The sequence below is a fragment of the Puntigrus tetrazona genome, chromosome 24 (genome assembly GCF_018831695.1).
Source record: "Puntigrus tetrazona isolate hp1 chromosome 24, ASM1883169v1, whole genome shotgun sequence".
Taxonomy (NCBI): Eukaryota; Metazoa; Chordata; class Actinopteri; order Cypriniformes; family Cyprinidae; genus Puntigrus; species Puntigrus tetrazona.
This window is the reverse complement of record NC_056722.1, coordinates 16,007,108-16,027,887: the sequence shown is the minus strand read 5'-3', so window position 1 is coordinate 16,027,887 and position 20,780 is coordinate 16,007,108. Positions and strand designations below refer to the sequence as shown.

The window sequence follows — 20,780 nt, the reverse complement described above, 5'->3', positions numbered from 1 at the left end:
TTTTCGTGCGCTGTTTCCAGGCAGCAAGTGAGAAACCCCGTAGCAGGAAATAGCTAAGCAGCCGTTAGCATCCAAGATGGCGGGAGCAGACAGCGACGACTCTCTTTACCCTATCGCCGTGCTAATAGACGAATTGAGAAACGAAGATGTTCAGGTAAGCAAAATACGCGTTGTTACGCCGACTACCGGGTTGAGAAATGGAGTGGAAATCGTAGGCTTGATTTGGACGCGAACGGCTAACAGCGACCGGTGACATGGGCCTGCCCTAGTTTAGCAAACCGGCTAGCAACGAAAAGTTAATTTCAGCGATCATGACCCTGCGAGATTATTTATCAAAATCGAGGACGGATAAAGCCACCAGAATGCTGTGTAGCAAACCCAAGTGTGTTATTTGACTTATGCCAAACGACTCCGTTTCGTGTGTAACGTTAAATACAGTGTGACGCAGAGCAGTGTGTGTGCTTGCTAACACTGCTAGCCGTTCTGTGATTTAACAGTTATGTCATTGAGTCGCTTGCCTAAACGGAGAATCACAACAGTTCGTTACAAGACATGATCAAGCACATTTGAAACATAAATGTCGAATAGTTTGGCTACGCGTTGAGACAGATTGTCATTTAAAGCTCCTCGAGCAACAGCTAGCAACGAGCTTATTCAGTGACATTTATTCCCCCCCCAGATAGCTTAGTTCATATTTACTGCGTTTAATAACCGTTCCATATTTTGTTTACAATGTTAAAATAAACCAGAACTGATTATTAACAACTGTCACCAGACTGTGAGCTCATTTTCCTCTCATTATAAAGATACAGGACTGTGATAATTACAGGACTGGAATCAAAAAAGGAAATAAATTGAATCTTTTTGGCCTCGAAGGACTGGGGGAGTTGTTATTTTTTTATAGTTTGTCATCTATCAAGCCATCATTTAAATGGCATACATTGTAAACATAAACCAGTAGTCTGTTTTGTCCCTCAGCATTCAGCTGCTTTATAATCAAATATATTAAGACTCGATTCTAACGTATTTCTCGCCTTCTTCATTGTAGTTACGGTTGAACAGCATTAAGAAGCTGTCCACCATCGCCTTGGCTCTAGGCGTCGAAAGAACACGCACTGAACTTCTGCCTTTCCTCACAGGTGAGCGTGTTTTCCTGTCTGAGATGATTATAACGGATACATTTTAGCCATAGTAAATTTTTCTCATGCATGACTTTCATTTTCCCGTTGATCAGATACCATCTACGATGAGGATGAAGTTCTGCTTGCTCTTGCTGAACAACTGGGGAACTTCACTATGCTGGTTGGAGGCCCCGAATACGTGCATTGTCTCCTTGTAAGCTTTTTGACTTGATTTCATAGCAAAATTGACTTAAATCACAGCAAGGATTGTTTCATTTGTTTGCTAATTATTTGCTTTCTTACACTCTGTTGTTGTTTTCAGCCCCCTTTGGAGAGTTTGGCTACAGTTGAAGAGACGGTGGTGCGAGACAAGGCAGTGGAGTCCCTGCGGAAGATCTCCCATGAACACTCTCCAGTGGACCTGGAAGTGCACTTTGAGCCTCTGGTGAAGCGCTTGGCCAGCGGAGACTGGTTCACATCACGTACCTCTGCCTGCGGACTCTTCAGCGTCTGCTACCCACGAGTGTCCAGCACAGTCAAAGCTGAGATCCGCCAGTAAGTTTAAAAGATTTGGGTTTTTGCTACGTTTTAATTTTGGAAACATTTAATACATTTAATTCAGGATTATTCACACTAAGATCTCACAGAGGCAGGACTTAAATGAACAATACAGATTACTATGTCATAAGTCGCTACGAGTATCAAAACGAACAGTTTTTTTGTGGGATAAATTGCGGTATTTATTACAAATTACCCTGACTTATCTGTGTGCATACTTTTTTTATTTTACACTCTTGTGCCTTTTGTAATCTCTAATCAAACATTCTGCAGAATATTTAAATGTCGTAATTAAAAAAAGCAATGTAAGAAATGTTTTTAATAATAATAATATAGCTGTTAAATGGTGCTAGGTAAAAAAAAATACTCATACTCAGTACAAAAAGGTATTACAGTAAGGGATGTAATGCATCCAAAGGCAGTACAAGAAATACTGCCATATAAATCCGAAGTATATATATTTTTTTTCTTTGCATTAAAGTGACGGTGCACGTTTTTAACGTACTACACAATATTCACACTAGTATAAATGTATATTAAAAGCATTCCCACTTCACATCACTACGTGCATATTCTTTTTTTTATTGATAATCTCAGTAGCTGTAAAACAGGGTTCCATCAGATTTATATCTTTTACATAGTTTACAGAACCTGCAACACATTCTGACATTAGTGATGGTGCGAATGGGACAATAGGATTGCATTGTTTAAATATATTGCTTACTTTAATTATTCTCTCTCATTACGAATAGCCATTAAGACTAAGCATCATTTTAAGTTATGTAGTTTTAATGTTGCAATAGCTAAAGTGGAAAGGAAAGTCACTACCTCATCGTGACCTTTTTCTGTTCAGGTGGAAACATGTTAACACGTGTATCATCTCTCCTTAGGCACTTCCGTACTCTGTGTTCTGATGATACTCCCATGGTGCGCCGTGCAGCCGCCTCCAAGCTGGGTGAATTTGCCAAAGTGTTAGAGCTGGAGTATGTCAAGAGTGACATCATTTCTCTCTTCACTGCATTGGCATCTGACGAACAGGTCTGGTTTCAGTAATACTCACTGAAATATACACAGTCTAATTCCATCATTACTCAAACCGCAGCTAAAGTCTCTGAGCGCATGTTGCATGACAAGAACATTGGAGGCTTGAAAGGTTTTCATTGTGTTTATGTAACTTGCGCTGGAGCAGAATTGTATGGCAAATATCAGAGCGTTTTCTTCTGACATCTGAATGCAAACATTTACATCACTGCAGGACTCCGTTCGTCTCCTGGCCGTGGAGGCTGGTGTCAGCATTGCGACTCTGTTGCCTCAAGAGGATCTGGAAGCTCTGGTGATGCCAACTTTGCGCCAGGCTGCGGAGGACAAATCCTGGAGGGTTCGCTACATGGTTGCAGACAAGTTCTCTGATGTAAGCAAAAAGAAAGTCTTGCGTCAAGATAATTATATGCTATTGACTTTTATTGGAAAATCCTTTCTCACAGAATTCCAGTGGAATGCAGCGGGGTTAGTTTCACAAATAATTCTCCTCATGGGCATCACTACATTACTGTTCAAGTTAGGCGTTGTTAGGATTTTGGAAGGTATCTTGTGCTCACCTAGAATGCGTTTATTTAAAAACGTTTCAAATGTTTTCCATTTTAACGTTTAAATGCGATTTATTGATGTGATGGCGAAACTGACTTTTTCTCCAGTCTTCAATATTGCATGATTTGGTGTTCAAAAACCATCTCTTATCACAGCTGAAAATGGCAGTGCTTTTTAAAATCTTTGAAAAATGTATTTTTAAACACATCTGCAGAAGGGGCTGCTAATCTGCGTACCTTACAAGTACAACAGCAAGTTCTCGCTGCAGAATATGTCAGAGGTGACCTTTTTTTGTATAACATTGCGAGCTTAAGGCTGCATTTACACTGGCACTCATCATCACTCAACTCTCATCTGACACATCAGAATTTGTTGCAGAAGTGTAAAAGTTTTGTGTAAAGCGGATACCTTTGTGATATCTGGACATCAGACCTAAGTCTAAATGCACGTATATGATCCTCTAAGAGGTCCAAGCTACCACAATCCGAGGGCAACTCGTTTGACAGAGATGGCTTTAATGCCAGCATGCTCTATGCAATTCTATTGCATTGAGGTGGAAGCTTCATATACAGGCAAGAAATTGTGTGAGATTCAAGAGCAGTTTTTTTTAACCCCGCACTGTCAAAAGTATAAATACAACATTTTTATTATTTCAAAAAGCAGAAATATATTTCTCTGCGGTGAAGTGATTACTTGATTAAACTCTTTTTGTAATTAGATTAGCAAGCTCCGGGCTACTTACTCTTTTGCTCTGCTTTTTCACTTTAGAATTCTACATCTGAGATTTAGATGAAATAACAGGAAAATGATCATTATCTACTGGTCTTCATCCGTTCAGAATTTATGCTCCAGAACATTGATGACAGCTGTTGTCCGTGCAGACAAAAAATAAAGGCCGCTCGGCATGAATTACATAATTTCAATTGTATGGCCATTGAAAACCCAAGGGTCTACCATGGTCAAAGAAGAGCGATCGCTGACTAATCATTTTGGGTCAGGAATGAATGTAAACACAGATGCTGTTTACCAGTCTTGTCTAAAGAGAATGTAAACAGGCAGACCGAAAAACGGATATGGGTAAAAGATTGGATCTGTGCATCAAGACAAAGCGAGTCCAGTTGATCTAATAAAGGAGTTTTCCGACGGATAAGAAACGTTCATAACTGAATGTCGTTTCAGCAGTGGCAGAGCTCTACCACTGAATCACTGCTATATGATGGGCACCCTTTATCTTCTTACTGTTATATAAGCTACCTGGAAACCTCTTCTGTTATGTTTCGGTGCCAAGGATCAACAGCTGGATCACAGTTTCAGGATAACACCTCATAAGAGTTCACTGCTCTCTCTAATCGTGTACCGATGCACACTGCCCATTGTTGTGCAACTTGACCTAAATGCGGTTCCTTTCCGTAATAATATGATAATATTGTCATTTTCATCGGATGAATTTGGATTATCCTGAGCCAATGATATTTTACAGGAAAAGAAATGTAGAATGCAGCGATATAAATACCAAGAAATATCCTGGTTTAGAGCAGTGGCATTTTGACCTGCTTTAGAAATGAGAATTATGTACCACATCACTGGTGCAGTGCCAAAATAGCCACGATTGTATCCTAGCGTGCTCTGGAAGGGCCTTTGTCCTTGATTCTGAAGGAAGCGCTGAAGTGCCACTGCGAAATGGAAATATGAAGTGACACGCTTGTCTCTTTGAAATTACAGTTGCAGAAAGCTGTGGGTCCGGAAATTACAAAGAATGACCTAGTGCCAGCCTTCCAGAACCTCCTGAAAGACTGTGAGGCTGAGGTTCGTGCCGCCGCCGCAAACAAAGTCAAAGGTGAGAAAAAGCACCAAAAACAGCCCTTTTCGGATTTTGAGTATGGCTTTTCTTTGTAGGTGACACTTGCTAGAAGACTGCATGCTATCTGAAAGTCTAAATCTAGTGTGGAGTTAATTTGTACATTTGCTCTCAAGAGTTTTGCTACTGAAATGTGGCATGAAATACTGTGATGACCCTAACCGATTGTTATTCTTGTCCTTAGAATTCTGCGAAAATTTGCCAGAGGACAGTAGAGAGACGATCATTATGACACACATTCTCCCCTGTGTTAAGGTAATACGCTTTTTCATTCAGCGCTTGTCAACATCTCTGCTATCTGTCACATTTCAGACTGATCGCTTGTTCCTCATTGTTCCAGTACTCATCACATTTAATTGGTGCGCACTTCCAATCCAGGATCACTTACTGGCAGATAACTCTTGAGTCAGCATCTGTTCTCTAAGTGTCTAAGACTTAAACAAGATCAGATTAACAGTGGGCTTTGACCTACTGGCTGTAGCAACAGTAGCGCACTTCTGCTCTTGATCCTATACTGTATATATATCAATCAGTGCTCTCTCTGGTTTTGTAAGAAGCATATTGTTCTGGTAAAAATATCTTTGACTAGACTCGAACTGCTGTTAGGTTAGTGGCTAATACATATTTTATTAAGAGGGTTATTTATTTTGGACGCGTCTACCAAAATATCTGCAGGGTCTCGCAGCATAGATACGAATAATTGCAAGATTGATTGGCAGCACAGATATTTTTATTTCCGAACCTTTTGTGTAGCTGAAGTACATTTGAAACTTGCTTACAAAAATGGAGCTTTGACACGTTTCATAGCAATATGAGCATTCAACGTGATCCATGGACCACTTTCTTTGCATGTTCATATAGAATTAATTATTTTCTTGCTTCGCAAGATCTTCCTGCTGCTGTGTAATTGTGTCGTAATCCTAGGCATGCATTTTTATTTCATAATAGGGACCGAAGGTTTTTGCATTTTTCATGTACCTTAGAATTTACAGGTTTTTAATTGGCTTTTGCTTTTCAAAAGAGAGAGAAATATATTTTTGAAGAAAACGCACACACCTAGAATGCTTCATTTGATCAAAAATACAGTAATCTGTTATATCAGTGCAAATTTTTTTTTTTACATTATTAAAAACAAACAAACGTTTTTTTGTATTCAATATGGTTGTTTTGCTGGAAATTTAGTGCAATTTTTTTTTTTTTCACAATTCAGGGATTTCAGTACAGTGCTTCCTTTCATTTGAAACCAGAGAGATGCAAAAAGCCCAAAAGCACGGTTCTTATTGTCTGAGCGAAAAAAGCTGGTCATTATGTAACACATGAGTTAAAAACAAACTGTATTAAAACAGTAAATCAGTATCAAAATACAGTTCTACCCACTGATGGCCAACATATGTCCACTGTTACCAATTGCACCATTTACCAATGCATCTCTGCTGCTTGTAAAGTCACACAAACTCCAGTAGGATCAGTAGCAAAATACCAAAACTCCATTATATACTGATACCAGTGACATTTTATAGTTCATGTAGACTTCAGGTATTACACGTCACTATTATAACTATTATGTTTAAAAGCACTGAGTGTCATGTTGTTTACACCTCTTTCAATAGGAACTCGTCTCAGACACTAATCAGCATGTGAAATCTGCACTGGCGTCAGTCATTATGGGCCTCTCCACCATCTTAGGCAAAGACAACACCATTGAGCACCTGCTTCCCCNGTGTGTGTGTGTGTGTGTGTGTGAGAGAGACGGCACAGGTCTGGCTGAGGTAATTTGCGTCATGTTCCAGTCACAGATGATACCTCTGTGCAACTGCTCACTTTGATCCTGTCGTGGCGAGGCATTGCTAATGCTAGCCTTTTAGTGGAAAGCAGAAAGCATTGAAGTGAGAGATGAATGGATGAGTGCAGCACACTATCTTACGTCTCATCTCTTTATTTGCCTGAGCTTTTTGTTGCTCGCTGCTGTCTGTATTGCGATCGCTCTTCTTTAAACTGCTTGGGAGAAGTCTTTGAACATCTGTCAGTCACGCAGACTGTGTGAAATAAATAGAACAAAGCCAGCTCCTGGACTGCAGCGTGCATTGATCCATGTTTTAAGACAGGAAGCCGTTTTTCTATTCTGTCTGTTCTTCCACTGTTGTGCAAAAAGNAAATAGAACAAAGCCAGCTCCTGGACTGCAGCGTGCATTGATCCATGTTTTAAGACAGGAAGCTGTTTTTCTGTTCTGTCTCAGTTCTTCCACTGTCGTGCAAAAAGAAAAAAAAAATCCTGTCATATAGTTGTCAGCTTGATGAAAACTTGACACTGCGACATGATATACAGGCATTTAATGATTACTATTCCTGCTGACTGCATGCAGAGATAAACGCACAGTGCAACATGCTGTTTCGATTCCAGACAAATTGCTTGATTGGGACAGTTTAATGAATCACATGGGCTGAAAAAGTGAAAAATAATTCATTTAATTTTCTTAGAAATTTATTGGGAAAATTAAGTATTTTAGTATTATTTATACACTGTTTTTATAATTTGGCAAATTATTTATATATTTAGTTGGGCTGGCCTATATGGCCATCTGAGTGATTTTTTTTTTCCTGTCTTTTTTTATGTTTAAGTATTACTAGCTATTCACATGGAAAAAGTCGTTGTTAAATATTTTAAGCGCAGCATAGAATGCCTACTCTGCCATGTTGCCGTCAAATACAAAAGTTGCCATGCCAGCCTGCTGCTTTTAAATAAAAGCTTGCACCCCGCCTTCGGTTTCTTCTGATTGGTCCACTGTTATGAATTGACGTTGAAGAGTGGCGCTGTATGTGAAAGTTTAAATTCTTTTAATACGCAATTTATTGTTGAGTGCTGCACTTAGCAACTACAACTGTATTGGTTCATTTATTAGCGTTCGGTCCGAAATGTTAGTTTTTGTCATGTCCTTCCTGTAGTGTCCAGAAGTTCGCCTAAACATCATCTCCAACTTGGACTGTGTGAACGAGGTGATTGGAATCCGCCAGCTTTCCCAGTCTCTGCTTCCAGCCATTGTTGAGCTGGCGGAGGATGCTAAATGGCGAGTACGACTGGCTATCATCGAGTACATGCCCCTTCTGGCCGGACAGCTGGTGAGTCCTGACCGTCAATGTCCTAGAATGCTTTATCCTGAAATAGAGATTGGAATGTTCCATTGGTCGGTTCTTGTTCTTCAGTTTCTCTTTACACTTAAAGCGTTTAACTTTTCATCCTGTTAGCTTATTGCCGTCAAGTCGCCTTGGTTCATGTAAGCTAATCTAACAGATATCCTCCCCCCCTTCTCTATTTTTTTTCTTTCTCGTGCTTGCAGGGTGTAGAGTTCTTCGATGAAAAACTCAATTCTCTGTGTATGGCGTGGCTTGTTGATCATGGTAGGTTCACTTATTAGTGTTCATCATAACTACGGTTGCACATAATGTGTCCCACACAAAAAAAGCAAATTGCATTTCCGTTTGCTTGTAGCACTGATATTGAAAAAGCTGTTTGTCAGTAGGCTAACGCTTGTTTCTCTGTAATCTTAGTGTATGCCATCAGAGAGGCAGCCACCTGTAACCTGATGAAGCTAGTGGAGAAGTTTGGAGCAGAGTGGGCCCAGAACACCATTGTGCCCAAAGTGCTGGGCATGGCCAATGACCCCAACTACCTGCACAGGATGACTACGCTCTTTTGCATTAATGTGAGTCAGAGCTTATCGGCTTTAACAAACGGCTGCTGAGTCACAGATGTATGTATGGCGTTGGTGCTGATGCATTTGGTGGAAAAGCGCAGTTTGACGTACATTTTGACCTTAAAGAACAGTAAAATCTGTCTTATATTATCTTTGTAGAATGGTGCATCATCACTGGAAATTTGGTGTTTAACTGTCTGTTTTAGGCTCTGTCTGAGGTGTGTGGACAGGAGATTACCACCAAACACATGCTCCCTGTAGTTTTCAAGATGTCCAACGACCAGGTAGCCAATGTGCGCTTCAATGTGGCCAAGTCTCTTCAGAAGATTGGACCTGTGCTGGACAGCAAGTACGCGTTCATCCGCATTTAACCAGGAATTTTGTCCAATATACTCAAATTTCTCACTATAGTATCACAGCTCTAATTTGTGATTTTTCTTCTTTTTTTATTATTGTTATTGTTAAAGTTGTCTGCAGACAGAGGTAAAGCCAGTGCTGGAGAAACTGGCGTCAGATCAAGACATGGATGTGAAATATTTCGCCCAAGAGGCCATCAGTGGTGAGTTCTGCAACTGCTGCTCTTGAGTGTTGTGCAACTGTTGATGCAAACCAGAAAGCTAATATCATTCTTAAATACAACCTGCATCAGTGCATACTGATGACTCACCATTATGTAACACCTAAGTTAAAAACAAAAGACTTAAACGTGTTTAATTTCATAATGTTAAAAAGGCGAACAGACAGTTCTGACATTTCCTTTTGCTCTCTCCCCAAAGTTCTTTCCCTGGCCTAATGTACCTACTTGCTGAACTTAAGACCCATCTCTCAAGTTGACCTGCATTGTATTTATTGACATCCAGGATCGTCCGCTGGACTGTTTATGGAGAAACAATGTGCTCTGTCCCCTTTCAGTGAGAAATGTTTTAGGGATACTTGGCTTCTCTCAGTGTTTTGTTCAGCTGTTCACCAAACACACACCTTGCTCTTCATTCTCTCCCGCCGAGCCCGTCTTGCTCTGTGTATCTCCACTTGCTAACCCTCAGCCTATGGTCACACACTTAGAGCTTTACTATCAATGTAACAATGTATTGAGGCATCATAGGTTTAGAAGATGTAGATGTTTTGAGGCATCAAGATTTAACTTCAGTCGACTGATCTAACGGACTGAATCTCTCCAGCTCTTACTGCTGATTTTAAGAGCTGACCCATGCATGCGCACAGCATGACACGAGGGCGAATCACTACTGCACCTTTCATTTGATTACTGTGTCCCCCGTGCCCCGTCTTACGCTGATCATTGTTGAACCAAGACCCCATAAAGCACTAGCTGCATGCCCGTTCTTTATTAACGGGCTTTGATACTGTTCCCCTATACTCAAAGTGCTTATCTTCTTAAAGGGACCACGACAGATTTCCACCTGCTTCCTGCAACCGTTCTAACAGGGGATGACGGGCTTTCCTAAACGGCCCTTTTTATCTTCGGAAGGCAAGCTTCTTCATTCTGTGCCATTGACCGTGTTGCACATTTTCTCGTTTTGTTTCGTTTTCAAGAAGACGTTTAACTCGTTTCCTTTATATGAATGCATCTGCATGCCTCTTGCGCACAGGTTCCATAGACCGGCAGTATATTGAGAAGCTCATTAATCCCAGGGCATCTTAAACTCCTTCCCTTAACACATTGCTTCTGCCTGTGATGTTGACTGTCCGATTCCTCTTCAGCTTCAGAGTGCAGTCAGTATAGTAGTATCTTCTATGTTATGAGTGTCATTAGAATGTGCTTCGGGTTTTATATGAATATGGTCACATTGCCCTTGATAGAAGGGAACTCAATAAAGAACGTTATATAACCCCATTTCACTGCGTGTGGACCTTCTGTAATCCATCAGGTCATATACAGTAAAACGCAATATAGCATGAGGATGTGTGTCTAGGCTGGGAGTGGATTTATTGGAGGCGGCATATCACGAGAAATCAAATTTCCTTCCATCTTTTGAAATGAGTTTCTGCAATAGGGTTCATCGTACACTAAACTCCCAGAACTCGGAACTTCTCTCCCGTCTAGAAAAAAAACAAAAGGTAATGGCAGGAGAGATCAAGTAATGCCATGAATTGCTCGAGTTCCGCATTTTTGTTTTTTTTCCCCGGCAAGAATGCATTTACATTAGAAAGTAACACTGTAAAATGGAACATTTCTATTAGAAAAAACGACATGTCATGGTTTTCACTTCAATAAGCAGCGCAACTGTTTTCAACAGTTAATGTTACATAAGTAATAAATCATAGTAGATTGCTTTCCGAATCCTTACCTCTCTCACGCTGCTGCTTGTCAGCTCTGATCTATCAAATCACAATACAACAATTCTGAAGGCTCATGTGAATCTGAAAAAACTGGCTGCTTTCAGCTTCCACACAACAGGAATAAGTGACATTTAAAGAAATATACGGGAAGACATTTTGTTGTTCAGTGTAGTTACTTATATGCTAAATCTAGTTTTACAGCTAGGTGGAATTTATATATTTAAATATGCTTTCATATGACCATTGAAGCATCTCCGTTAATGGGGTCATTTTCACAAAATTAAAAATAATTGCATCTGAATCGAATTGTTTTACTAATTTTAAACGCATGGGTATACATCTAAAAGCAATAAGGCTGTTAAAATGCTATTTTAATGTATTATTATACCATTAAATGTCACATTTTTTTTTTTTTTATCAGCGATTGCATTGTCAGCTTGTTTTATTTACAAAACCACAAAAAAAAAAGTCAACGATGAAAAGCTGCAAAAATAAGTCCGTCAGCTTCAGCAGCTCTGCAGAACCCTCTGAAACATCCCGACTTTAAGAAAGTGTTTGGTTTATTTTTAACCCGTCCCCTCACGTAATTGCTAGACGGTCTGATGCATAAACTAAAGCCTGTCAGTCCCAACTTGGCGCTAAAATAATTAGTTTTTCTTTCTCATTTGGAAAACTGCGTTCAAATCAAGATCTCATCACTGAAGTTTCTAAGACCTGTTAGCTTTTTTTTAAAAACCGCTACACAATTGGCATGCAAGGTCTAACCGCCTGTGAGAGCTGTCATGGCTTTGAGCGTTTGTTCTGACAAGGCTGTTTTCTCTGGAGTCTGAATTGTGGAGCTGCTGCTGTCGTGCCTGCTGATGAACGCTTTACAGCTGGAACATCACGACTCACCTTTTTGAGCGTCGGTGCCATTCGGCCCGGATTATTCATTAGGGGAAATTAACAGCTTTATACCAACACTCCTGTTCATTCAGCGGAGGTGTATAGTTACATCTTACACGCGGTTGCTGTTCAAGGGATTTTTGTTACAGTTCTACTGGTTGTGTTTGGATTTACGCGTGTAGCTAATTTATACATTTTTCATTCAAGATTTTCGACTCGATTTAAAGCGACTGTTCACCGGAAGATGAATATTCTGTCCTCATTTACTCACCCTTGTGTCGTTTTAAACCTGTATGAATGTTTTCTCCAGTAATGAGTCGAAGATAACAAAATAAACTGCCATTAAATATCTCTACGAAAAGTAGGAGAAGCCATAATTTGTTCATTTGCTAAGCAAATTTGTTGAAGACATGAATTTTGAATCCATTTTGCTTTGTTCCTGAATGAATCAATTATTTGAGTCATACCACCACTTATTGTTTTAAATGTTGAATTCTTCAATCCCACAGCGTTATTTTTGCTTTATAAATCTATTTTTACCACCTCTGAGCTGCATCAAGAGTCTAAAAGCTGCGTTTTGCCTCTGCAAAGGTGGATTTTATCCTTTCATCAGTAACAGCGTTGTTTAGTCTTATTCTGAACTAATTTAGTGAGAGAAATAAAATTATGCGTAGCCTGTATTTAATAAAATCGGAAAAAATTCCCGGACTGAATTCTCTTCCGAACCCGTAAGACCTTTGTTCGTCTTTGGAACGCGAATGAAATATGTTAGGAATAAAGGTCGCTCATACGTTTTCACTCAAGGAACGATTTTATTCCCCCTTGTGCAAGGAACTCAGCATTTTCAACTGAATATAACAAAATTCATATTGTGATTACACATCGGGAGACATTTTCAGCACTGAAAAACGACTATAACAAAACAGCTCACTTTTCAATGTTGGTATGAATATCAACAATAGTCAAGAAGGATCTGACTACAGATTCTAAATAATCACAATAAGATCTTTTTCCCTCGAAGGCATAAAATGACAACACTCACTGTCGACACCCATTTTAAACATCAGAACTATTACTCTAGATATTGCTATACTTCTGAATGGCATATACTGTTGGACCACGACAGCTATCTCGCGTAGCTGGATGGTTCCAGAACGATCCACATAGTGGACTTCAAAATAGAACCTAAACGGAGACTTTGGTTCAAGGTATCTGTCAAAAGAGGGTGCTTCATACTGCATTTCCAAACAGGAAGTTGTACATGAAGAATTAAATCTAAAAACGGACATTCTTCAAAAAGGAATAAGAAGAATAGAAAGGCACAACACTTACGTTTCTAAAAAAAAAAAAAAAAATCTGCTGGACTTCGGTTTGAGTAATAGTGCACGCTGTGTGAGATCATTGTTAATTCTGTTAATGTTCACAACGACTCTAAAAACAAAAGTACGGTCAGAAAAACCACGTACTGTACTTCTCCAGTCCGCTGATAAGTCTGAAGTAGGTAGTGTGATGTTAAAGTCAACATGAACTCAAAACCAACCCCACGTTGTTTGGTCTTGCTGTGCATAACCATTGCTGTGTATTATTTCACAGATGATTTCTTTTTGTAATCTTTCAATCATTGCGCCACGCCGATACAGCTTTACTTTGTCAGTTGACATCATCTAGGTCGTGCCTGTTAATGTTTACCAGTAGTCAAACAGCAATGTGGTAACACGTTACAAGAGTGCTGCAGGAAGGAGTCAGAGCCTTGAAGAAGTTCGGTGGTTCACGCTAGCTCTTCAGTCATTAAAAAAAATCTTAAGGTTTTACATGTTTTGAAAAAGGTGGTTGCTAATAAGTAGCTAAACGGGACCACGGAGGTGCATTAAATGCGACACTGAACACAGACTTGATTTGTTTATACTTCCTCAAACTCAATTTTTCCAAATTTAATTTAGAATTTAAATATTTGAGGCTGCAAGAGTTGTAGGACGTGTAATTGTGGTGACATTGAAGTCGTGTGACCGCTTCTGCGGATTATATTTAGTCTGCAAAGTTCACGAATGTTACGTTCATGGTCTCGAACAAAATGTGCAAGAATTATACATTTTGCTGGCGGCAGCTTATTTTACACAATGATGAGAAAATCATATTGGCTTTTGTTGAGAGAACCAGGGTGATGCCAATACTGCGTTCACACCATGTCATAATTTCGGTAACTACTAGGCGATGACTGTTTCCATCCTGAATACACTTTTTGGAAACACCATTAATGCCAAAAAGAATCTGTGTAATTTGAGCAATCAACAAAAAGAAATCAATACAAAATATCAAATAACAGTCATAATGCAAATGGCTTATTAGTGGGACAGTTATACTATTGTCTTTTGTTTTTATTTTATTTTTTTAGATTATCCTGGCATTATCAAGACATGAACAACAGTCAATTACTGGAATTATTTTTAATTATATGTATTAATTTAATTATATTATTAGACAGAAATATGACCCAATATTATTACTTCACTACAATTTGCAGCTGAAATTGCTGTCATTTTAAATGTTTTTTTTTTTTTTCGGGTTTGCAGCGGTCAGCTGGTACTACGATCTCAGAAAATTCATAATTTGTAATTACAAATTCTAAGACGACTTGAACGTCCTCAAGTCAGATTCTTACAATTACATTCATCCTGACATGGTGTGAAAGAACCGTAATGTGTGGGTTGGCTTGCAAAATGATCTGCAGCATTTAAATGAGCATGTAGCGCTTGTGAAATAAATCAATGCAACATGTCACAGCATTTATTAATCTTGGTTAATGTTCATTTATTAATATACTATTGTTTATTTTTACTTGGTTTATTTCGTTTTAATTTACTAATGCTAATTGTGAATATGTACATTTAAAGAAGTTAAATTATATGCATGAATTAAAATCAATGTAGTTTGATGAATGCTGTAAATTATTGTTTGTTCATAGTTGATTATTTTCTGGCCAGGTCATGACACCTACTTATAACAAATTGAACCTTATTGTAAAGCGTTGGCAATCTTTGAAACCCAGGTCTGATTCAATATTTTGTTCTCGTCTCAGTTCATCACTGCTGTTTCATGTTGACTTTAAGGTTACTTCTTTTTCCTCCCTTAGATAAAGTCCTAATATTTACACATTTCTCTGTTGATTATATCTATTATTTAAAATCACACAATACTAATAAGGAAAACTTGAATAGCTACTGATCATGTGAGGATTAAACAAACTAATTATAAAAACACTGCAACTCGTAGAACTCTAGAGTATTATATAGGAAAAGGAATATTGCTTTAATACTGATTTTTAAACTCTATGGTCGCTGCACTACATTTAATCTGTGCTTACCAGAAAAAAAACGAAACAAAAAACATTTCAGGACAATAGAGTATCGCACAAACATGTCTCAAAATGAAGTTCTGTAATGGTCTACCACAGTTCTGTAGGTTTTAAGACCATGGCGTCTTGTTCGTTCCTGAGGGCGTATTTTAAATTTTTTTTTCGCCACATCTTATGCCTGAGAGCCAGCCTCAGAGTGTTTTTTTTCACATTTAGTTTACGAGTACACAGCCCTGTGGGGCCTCCACGGTCTCCATCATCTCGCAGTCCAGGAAGGGGGCTTCGGGAGCGGGCTGAGCCGAAGGGTTTTCCGCTTTGCCCGATGGGAGAGGTGGCTGGGCAGGGCTCCACGCATACAGGGGCTCTGTGGGGAGGGATGGGGTGTAGTTTGTGCAGTTGTCTGGAGGCGGAGGCCAGTCTGGGAAACGGGTTGGCATGGGGCCGTACGTCAGGGTTGAGGTGCCGGGCTCCAGAAAAGGGGTAAAGGTCTGGGTCCGTGTGAAGGGGGGGCTGGATAAGGGGCTGCTGCTGTGCTGGGGGTCTCTGCTGTCCTGGGGAGGGCGGTAGGCGTCCTCAGCCAGCTGCATCTGATGGAAGTAAGCCTGTACCTGAGACTGCTTCTGGAGATAGAGCCTCTTCTGCTGCAGTCTGCGTAAAGAATTATAAATAAACAGACGCGTCGTCAATGAAACTTGATGGCAACTTTGAGATATCAATGCATGATGAAGGCAGTCGTTCCTGACCTGTGCTCCTGGAGCTGTTGCTCTAAAGTGCGTGGTGCAGCCTCTTTGGAAAACATCTGTCCACTGCCAAGACCACTTGCCAACTGACTGGCCCTCTGAAAAAAGACAAGCCATAATCCGATTTTAGTGTTAGTTTAGTCGTGATGCTATAGATTGCACAGTCCTTTACATGCTAGCAATTATGTACTACATGGCACGAGTTGTTTGGCCTCTGCTGGTTCTGCAGCCAATGAAATCGAACCAGACCGTTTAAATGTTGTGCAAACAGTGTTTGTTGTAAGCTAGTCCTGTAGCACGCTATCAGAGATCCTCTGAAACCCCCCACCTCCACCAGCTCCACCTGTCTAGATCTACTTAGAACTGGGATTTGTGTGTGCCTATTAATGTAGCAGCATATCTTACATGCCCACAGCTTCATGTCTGCGTATCTGTTGGCAGCAGCAACTCCATATTTGCTCTGCTGAAGGCATAGCAGATCTAGTCCACCAGTTGTCAAAATCTTTTTTTTTTATGTTTTATGAAGATAATTTTGGCTTGGCTTTGAACGTAGCAAAAAAAGTAAACTCCATTGGCACATGAAGTTGTACTAGTTTCAGATGGCATTTTCAGTAGGGATAGAGATTAATGTTATGTTAGCGTAAATAATATTTTTTAAAATAGTTAATGACGTGACACTTATTATTATCATTATTTTGTTTGGTCCGAGCCTATTTTTACTGTCAATTTTAATAATAATAATTAAATAATAAAGTTCTGCAAAGGTAGTTGTATAAGTACTTTGGCAATATTTTAACAAAACTCATAGCTTATTAATATTTGAAAACGTTTGTCCTCACAGTAAAAGTCATGTGGTTCAACCAAAAGGCAGGATCCATAAGGAACAAAACAAAAACAGAAAATGAAAAAAAATAATAATTTAAAGTCTTCATGACAAGGCAAGATTATTTCAGGCTGTAAAATGTCATGTGGTGCGACTCCCTCAATGATTAAAATAATAACTACATGTGTGTTCATATATTTGTTATATATAAAATACTACATTTTACTTTATGGTTGCACCAAGTAAACTTGAAAATGGTATAAAATGTTTCCAAAACCATAAAAACCAAGATGAAAGCAAAGAGTTTTTTTTTTGAGCATATGTGATCTCATTTTCTTTATTCTGTTTAATCCTATACGTAATAATGTATACCTGTAGTCGCTGAGCGAGGTACTGCGTCTCCAAACTCTGTCTCCTGGATAGCAAATAAGGGTGCATTTTACCAGTGAATGTTGACGTATCTTTTCCACTTAGACACTGGCGTCCTTCTCCCTAGAAAAAAATTGAGAAGAATTGTTTCATATCAAAGAGAACTGCCATATTTCACATCTAACAAAAAAGGTTGAGGTAAACACTCTTTTCAGTATTCACTTCCAAAGGCAAAATACTCATGCATAAGATGTAAAAATAGAAAACGGAGATCAGCACAAATAGCTGACCTGGTGGCTGAACGGGTGGTGAGGCTCTAGGAGCTCCTGGGGGCCGATGGTGGGTTTACCGCCGCCTCCACCATCTCCTAACACTATCTGAGCTTTGTTCAGCTCCAGGAAACCCTTGGTTCTGGCCAGGTTCTGGAGGTGCTGTCTGAATGCCACTAAACCTGTTGGGTTCAACAAATGCAACAGACTTTAGAGTCAGATGAACTGGTGGAGATATTCCTGTGACTGCTGCAGGGGTGGTCTGACTCATAGTCTTGACTACTGCTATAATTAGTACAGGAGTGAATCACTGCGATTATTTACAGCTTTTAAAAGTAGTCATTATTCATAGAAGGTCAGATATCATTCTGAATGAGGGTTATTTTTTCCGCGAACAATAGATCTTCCAAAACACTGATTATGACATGCAAATACATGCCTTCAAGAGACTGAAACAGTGGTCATGCTAGGCTATGTATGTTGTCAAAATGAGTCGGAATGCTTTTTATTTTCACATTCTCCATTAAAATCAAGAAAAATATCAAAGAAAAAAAAACAAAACAAGAAAAGTTAAAGATTTCTAAGTGAAATCGCCAAACAAAGTTGCATATTTTCCTGCAATCCTTTTCTTAATAATTCTTAAAAATATTATTAAATTGCGATAAGGCGTTTTATCTTTATTACAATAAAACAAGAAAAATATGCAAATAAATGGTAGTTTATCAAGAGTAGTATCTTCTTTTAATGTGATTGATTGACTTTGATCTATATTAAGACCTGCAATAATGCATGGATCAAATATAATGTTAGCAGATTTTCCCCTAACCATTCACTAAATTTTCATGGAAGACATAACAGATTATGACTGTTTGAATCTAGCCAAGACGTATTTAGCAATAATGTATTTTATAAGTGAAAACCGTTTGGTTTTAATGGGTTTAAAAATTAATTTAAAAACTCATTTTTGCGAAAACCTCAGATTTGACACTTTTTCCCCCCATTTTGCCTGTAGCTCAAAATGTATGCACATTCCGACTCATTTTGCCAGCACGGCTCACACATACGAGCGAATGGGCATGGTAGCAGGCTTCGTCTTTTGCNTTAATGGGTTTAAAAATTAATTTAAAAACTCATTTTTGCGAAAACCTCAGATTTGACACTTTTCCCCCCCATTTTGCCTGTAGCTCAAAATGTATGCACATTCCGACTCATTTTGCCAGCACGGCTCACACATACGAGCGAATGGGCATGGTAGCAGGCTTCGTCTTTTGAACCACATTATACTATAGGGCTGCTGAATGCATGCTGTACAGACAAATAACTCACAAAAACGTGTTTTCAGCACTGCTCTGATGACTTTAGCAGTTAAACATATCAGCAGTTTAAAAGCTATACGATGTCTCTGACTAGAGAGGTAATAATGGTGCTGTTGTTGAAGCAGATAAATGTCTAGCTTGTTTTACATGCAAGAGCGGACAAAAAACAGATGTGGGTGTTAAAATACAACATCTGAGCAATGTCTTGAGATGTGGTTATGATAGTATAAGCAGAATAATTGACTCCGGTCCATTTAATTATTAGAACAAAATACACGCCTAACGCATTTCTATGGGCAAAAGACATCTGACTAATAAACGGTCTGCATTTAACAGAAAAACCTCTGTGTAATTATTGTATAGGTCACTTTTTGCCAAAGAAATTGGTATAAAAAGGGTTCACTGTGAATGTATAATTACACATTAAATACATTTTTTTAAAAACAGTATTTTCATATTAAACATACTCCAATGTGTTTCTTCACTGCACAAAAGAAGTATAAAAATATAAAAAATATAAATAATATATTGTGAACTAACGTTTTTGGACATTAAAATGCATGTTAATTTAATTAAATATAGTTTAATTTTATATGAAATGCAATATTTCATAAGTTTTTTTTTTACTTGAATATAATGACTTTTATTCTCTATATGGTCTAAGTGTGCTGCTGAATGCACTGTAATGGAATAATTTATAGTAACCTAAAATGTAAACCTGTATGAGTTTCTCTCCTCTGTTGGGCAAAAAAAGAAGATATTTTAAAGAACGTTGTTAACCTAACAGTCAACAGTAGCTACTGACTTGTAGAGTATTTTTTCCACACTATGGAAGTCACAGACTAGCGTCTGTTTAGTTACCGGCATTTTTTAAAATAACTTCTTTTGTGCTCAACAGATGAAGGTAACTCATACAGGTTCGGAACAATGTGAGAGTGAGTTTAAAATAATCTTTCATGCAGAAATGTAGTGTGCCCACAGTTTGAGAGAAAAGTGATTGATGAAAGCAAAAATGACAAACGATGTCTGGAAGTCAACACAAATCATCCTGACCTTGAGTGAGAGACGTGTCTGAAGCCCTTCGCCCCTCTCTGAAACTGACTAGTGAGTGATTATGAGTGCCCTGCCCCTCTGTGTTGAGCGGCTGAAGGGTGGGCACGGGGGGCTTCACGCCGAGGAAGACTGGAGCTGTGGGGCTGGCCGGCGTAGCGCTTAATGCATCCTTCAGAGCTGGATTCTCTTCAGGCAAGCTGAAATCACTTTGAGTCGAACCCATGCTGTACTCTGAGTCCATGCTGCCGAGAGACGGGTTCAGACCTGCAAAGAGGAGCTTTTGTTGCAACTTATGGACGTAACGGTATTTACTCAGAGTGCATAAACCAACACCTCATAAAGAATTAGGTGAATACAGATATCTTAGTGCCCGAGAGCTTTTAGAAATGCAACCTGATGCATGGTTTGCATTACGATGTAAAACATTAATCCAAGAACACATTCTATTCTACACTTTTAGTCTACACAGACTACACTTTTTAATCAATGTATGAATTCAGCTTTTAAATCTTTTTCTTTTTAAGCCTTCAGGATATTTTAGCAATACACTTCCATCTGATTTTATTCCCTTTATTATGTAAAGCACTTTGAATTCCCATTATTAGGAAAATGTGCTATATAAATAAACTTGACATAAGTGACACGAGCTAAATCAGAGAGTCACAAACTGTCTGCTAAAAATGTCATGGTGTTAATGTCAGTGGGAAACACTACTGTAAAAAGAAAAAGTTGAAATAAAAGTTAAATATTCCTCAGCAAAAAAAGTAAATATGGATAATCGTGTCTTTGAATAAATTTGTACTGCATACTGTATTGTTTTTATTTTAATTATAATGAACAATTTCTTCTGTTATCATAT

The 20,780-nt window shown here is 38.8% G+C and overlaps 1 protein-coding gene and 1 pseudogene across 1 annotated transcript; one reads left to right on the top strand and one right to left on the bottom strand.

Annotated features, from left to right (window-relative positions):
- LOC122330020 lies at window positions 1-10,668 on the top strand (annotated as a pseudogene).
- A 2,123-nt stretch (window positions 10,669-12,791) lies between these two features.
- LOC122330019 (serine/threonine-protein kinase SIK2-like) lies at window positions 12,792-20,644 on the bottom strand. Its single transcript, XM_043226792.1, has 5 exons — window positions 19,922-20,644; window positions 17,574-17,734; window positions 17,287-17,406; window positions 16,095-16,189; window positions 12,792-15,999 (listed from the first exon to the last, which is right to left on the bottom strand). The coding sequence occupies exons 1-5, from the start codon at window positions 20,160-20,162 to the stop codon at window positions 15,564-15,566; spliced, it is 1,053 nt and encodes a 350-aa protein (XP_043082727.1). The 5' UTR covers window positions 20,163-20,644; the 3' UTR covers window positions 12,792-15,563.
- Window positions 20,645-20,780: the final 136 nt, after the last annotated feature.